Source organism: Saccostrea cucullata, unplaced genomic scaffold, assembly GCF_032062105.1.
Source record: "Saccostrea cucullata isolate Sc308-1 unplaced genomic scaffold, CSIRO_AGI_Scuc_v1 ctg2819, whole genome shotgun sequence".
NCBI classification, from domain to species: domain Eukaryota; kingdom Metazoa; phylum Mollusca; class Bivalvia; order Ostreida; family Ostreidae; genus Saccostrea; species Saccostrea cuccullata.
Window position 1 is genome coordinate 106,802 of NW_026940763.1, and position 4,968 is coordinate 111,769.

At 33.3% G+C, this 4,968-nt stretch overlaps 1 protein-coding gene across 1 annotated transcript; it reads right to left on the reverse strand.

Annotated features, from left to right (window-relative positions):
- Positions 1-398: 398 nt before the first annotated feature.
- LOC134256256 (uncharacterized) lies at positions 399-1,960 on the reverse strand. The gene is made up of 2 exons (XM_062738909.1): positions 1,717-1,960; positions 399-631 (listed from the first exon to the last, which is right to left on the reverse strand). Exons 1-2 carry the CDS (start codon positions 1,958-1,960, stop codon positions 399-401), a joined length of 477 nt encoding a protein of 158 aa, XP_062594893.1.
- Positions 1,961-4,968: the final 3,008 nt, after the last annotated feature.

Below are 4,968 nucleotides of genomic sequence, written 5' to 3' on the forward strand. Positions count from 1 at the left end.
CTGTTCTGGATCAGTTTACCACAAACGTCATTTTTTGCCGGTACATATACTTATGAAGAATCATTTTGAACAAGTATATTGATGTTGTGCTACGAAGTTAAAAAAAATCAGTTCTATTGAAGATGTTCACGGATAAATCACTCACGGTATTTAATTATCTGAACAAGCCCGGTCTTAATATTTCCAATAACCAGATTTTCCTGCGAGTTTATACAAAGAGGTCCAACGCTTAAGTGTTCTATGTGGCGGATCAAGTTTCCATCTCGGTCAATAACGTGGATTAAATTATTTTCAGTGTCAGATACAAACAAATTTTGGTTAACATCAGTAGCAATGTCGCAAGGCTTGAACTTTTTAAGCTTTGTTTCTGAGACGTTTTCAATATACCGAAATCGCAATTAACCAAGAGCATTGAACACCACGACTGCCTCCCCAGCCCAATCAGCTACACAGATATCTCCTTCACAATTTGTGGTAAGGAAGAGAACATCATTTTTCTCTATAGAGAGGAAAGAATTATATTCGTTGTCGTATTGAATACTCTGCTCTTCCTTGAATCCTGAGAACCTCACAACCTTACTTTGCCTCATTCCTTTAGTGCGCAAAGTAACGAGAATGTCTCCATTTCTAGCTAAGCAAAGACTTTTGAAAATCCAATTATTTACATCCATATGCTTCATGTAATAAGAACCATAAAGAGTCAAACCAATATTGGAACAAGAAGTTAAGTTCTCCCTAGAACGTGTGACTTTAAATGAGTACACGGTTGATGAATTCAAAAAAATAGTTCTCCTTGTGCATCAATTGATAAGGCAGTAGATTTACAGACATCAGAGCCGTAGAAAAGATCTTAAATCTTTACGATTTGTCCAGAGTTGTCCACTTTGTAGATATTGGAACCTCTTCCACTCAACCATATTTCATCCGCACTGTTGAATCGCACGCAAGATACTTCATTATACGGACTCTGAAGGGTAGCCAATATATTCGTTGTCGTATTGAATACTCTGCTCTTCCTTGGATCCTGAGAACCTCACAACCTTACTTTGCCTCATTCCTTTAGTGCGCAAAGTAGCGAGAAGGTCTCCATTTCTAGCTAAGCAAAGACCTTTGAAAATCCAATTATTTACATCCATATGCTTAATGTAATAGGAACCATAAAGAGTCAAACCAATATTGGAACAAGAAGTTAAGTTCTCCCTGGAACGTGTGACTTTGAATGAGTACACGGTTGATGAATTCGAAAAAAATAGTTCTTGTGCATCAATTGATAAGGCAGTAGATTTACAGACATCAGAGCCGTAGAAAAGATCTTAAATCTTTACGATTTGTTTAGAGTTGTCCACTTTGTAGATATTGGAACCTCTTCCACTCAACCATATTTCATCCGCACTGTTGAATCGCACGCAAGATACTTCATTATACGGACTCTGAAGGGTAGCCAATGGCGCATTTTTATTTGTCGATCCAACTGCAAAATCTTTACATTCTTCATCGTCTTTAAATGTTAAAGAACCAAGAAGTGTCAATGTTTGATGTTCAAAAGAGCCTTCGGGTATAAACATAGGAATAGAATTCCTTGGGAAAAGAACATCTTCCCTAAACTTTTCCCGTTCAGATTCGTAGTTTATGAAATCCATACTATTTTTGGAACACAACATTCCTCATTTTCTTTTATAACTTGCTGCAATTGTCGTTCCACATCTAAAATTTTACTTGTATTTTCATCAGTTACAGACTTTATTTCTGTTTTCTTTTTCAGCGCTTTTGATCTTCTTTTTTCTGCAGCTTTATGTACAGATTGGACCATGTGTCCCTCCCTTGTGGATATTTCACGAATGATATTATCAAATTTACTTTCACTGGTATCTTTGAATGCTTGGCATTTCTTTAGGATGTCCCTTTCTTCTTCTATATCAAGGTTTATCTGTTTTCGTAGGTTTTCAATTACAATTCTCATGGAGAAAAGATATCAATTTTATTATAATAGCATAATAATGACGTTCCTCTAGCCTTAAACAAAGAGTAGATTTTTTTCTTAATATAATGTATTTTTCGTATTTTTTTAAGTTTGCTCAAAGAAATGTATTCTACATTCCATTAGCTTTTTGTTTACACAATCAAAATACACGTATTTATATTTTATACAGGTAAGAATTTAACAGACCAAAACAAAATTACAGGTTTGTAAAATTTTATTAGGTTGTCCAATGCTCAGACACTCATCGAGTAACCATAAACCAGAATTTTTCAGTTTAAAAGCATTGGGAATATTCTAACTTGTCTGTTTATACCTTTTTTAAATAGAGCTTATCGGTCATTATTCATTTTCACGTTTTGAGTAGTATATCCACATTAATCCACTAGAAAACGGCGGCAAACAAGAGACCCATGGGCAACACGACTCATTTGTGCACTGTGGCTGAAAGCAGTTCAGCATATTATAAAGACAAAGTTGTCCCCTAAAAGAAGAGATGAGTATATTCGAACAAACTTGACTACTAGGGATGCTTATATTTTTCTTTGACTAGCTGTGACTTTTTTTCTATCAGTTTGATCTTCTTTTATTAAAATGCGACCTTACTCCCGAGTTCCTGATTTGAAAAAATATGAATCAACCCTAACTGAGGATGCTTTTATATATGAATATGGTCCTTCTCCGTCATATGGTGACAATTATTTTTGAATGAAAAAGTCTCGAATGGGACGTTAAAATCATATGCTGTAACCAATCCAAATAAAGATGACCAATCTTTGTTTTGATGTTTTGAGAAGTAAATGTTTAAATAAATCCTTATGTATCCCTTTGTATTTGCTAAACCACTGTGACCCTATCCTACTACCAGGATCTTTATATGAACAAACTTGAATCTTCACTGCATTAGGATACTTCTGAATATACAATCAAGACTTTCCTGTTCTCAAAAAAGATATATTTTCTATATACACCTACTTTGATCGTCCAATTTGGCCCCACCCTATCGCAAGATGCCATGATTTCAACAAAAATAAAGCTACTCTACTTCAAGATGCTTCCATATATAATATGACGAATCCTGTCTTTTCTGATCTTTTGATCTGGAGGAGTTTCTTCAAATAGGTCTTGCCGATATATTCCTGTGTAATACTTTCATGTTCTATTGTAGCTCCACCCTACTGACAGGGTTATAGTTTGAACAGTTGAATTTATACTACCTGAGGATGCTAACATAATATTTATATTACAAATATAACAGAACATGGCTTTGCTCTTATTCAGAAAAAATAAATCGCTCCTAGCATCTATTCCTAAAACTTTGATAATATATCGTGGTCCCAACATTTCCGAAGGGGTCATGATTTAAACCTACACTACCTGAGGGTACCTTCATATAAATATGATTGATCATAACATTGTTGCTCTAGATTTTTTTAAAATTTAAAACTTGGATCCATTATTGTTGCAAACCCTACCCAAGGGATAATGATTTCTAAAAATTTTCCAGGTAATTTCAAATATAACTGTTTCCTTTCTTCATATGCAATATTTAATATATATACCTTAGCAGTATTAGGAGCTTGTAAATAGTTCTTTTTCTACAAATATTAACAACAGAAGTTTATAAATGTTCTTTTTCGCTGTCCTTGAAATAGTTAAATGAAAATTTTGCAACAGAAAATTTTGACATAAAAGTTGCCGCACATATTGCCTTGAAGGTCCACTGCAGCAATGTTAATATTAAACAAACATCTAAAACCATAAACGTTGAATAGTTTATATAAGAAACACATACAAGACACCTACCTTATTATTTCATATAGCAACATTCATCAAAATTCATGTACAGTCAAACTTGTTTTAAGAGGCCGCTTTTGGAAGTCTGGAAACTGGCCACTTAAGACAGGTGGACTCTTATTCCAGTTTGCCCTCGAAAAGGACATTCGGTCAATAAATAAACAACATTAAGCACTACAGTTAAATTAATTAATCATAATTAAACAGGTCAATTTCACAAAGCTTTTTATGTGTATATATAATAATTCAAGCTCATTTAAAAAGAGTATTAAAGAATTCGAAATGTTAATTTAAGGTTTTGTGCATGTTTCTGTTCCTACATATCAGTTAAAAATCTTGCATTCATCAGTGTGCTTTTGTTACATTGAAATATTCAATAAATTCTTTTAATTTTCATTTGAAGAAACACATACAGTGTCTGACTATTATCTTTTTTTATAAAGAAAAAAATACAAAAAAATAGTTTAATGGTAAATAAAATAAAACATAGAAATTTAAGTAAGAATATATTCACTTTCATATGTTAAAAAAGTGGTCAGCAGTGTAACAGCAGTGTAACACCCCCTCCCCCCAACTTAATCGATAATTAACTTACTTGCTGATGTTTTTAAATCTGGTTAATTTTATTGTTTATAAAGCTGTCAGAATTTCTATATACACAGACACACAAATAAAATTAACTACTGTAAATCACTTTTTATTCGCGAAAACTTTATTTTAGCGTAATTACGCGAGACAATGTGTTCGCGAAAATTTATTTCTCGCGTATAAAAGTATTCCTTACGATTATATAGAGTAATAACAACTATTCGTGAAAATTATGTCTCGCTTACAAAGAGTCAATGACAATCTCGCTAAAATAAGGTGTCGCGAAAATTTAGTGATCTACAGTAGTTGATGTATTTACGCAGTTGAAAATCATTCCATAACACAGGTGTCACGTGCAGTAGAGCGTAACTAATCCCTATCGATCGTCTCTTGATAGTAAAATTCACGAGATAATCATGGCATATGAAACACTTTGTTTTCACCAGAGTAGCAACTAGAAAACTGACCAGTCAGCAAGGGCCCCGCTGAGGGGTAGAAATATAAGGGTGCACTCATGGAAGGAGGATTTTACTTGATTACATTTTTAAAAAGATATATAAAGAATATAAGCAACAACAGTATTTTTAAAATTTCAAAATAATTCC

Excerpts from the sequence above, each read along its gene's own strand:
- LOC134256256 (XM_062738909.1), bottom strand. The coding sequence starts at position 1,960 with ATGAGAATTGTAATTGAAAACCTACGAAAACAGATAAACCTTGATATA. Across the intron at positions 632-1,716 it reads TGTAACTGATGAAAATACAA|CTAGAAATGGAGACATTCTC; the intron begins GTAAAATTTTAG and ends GTCTTTGCTTAG.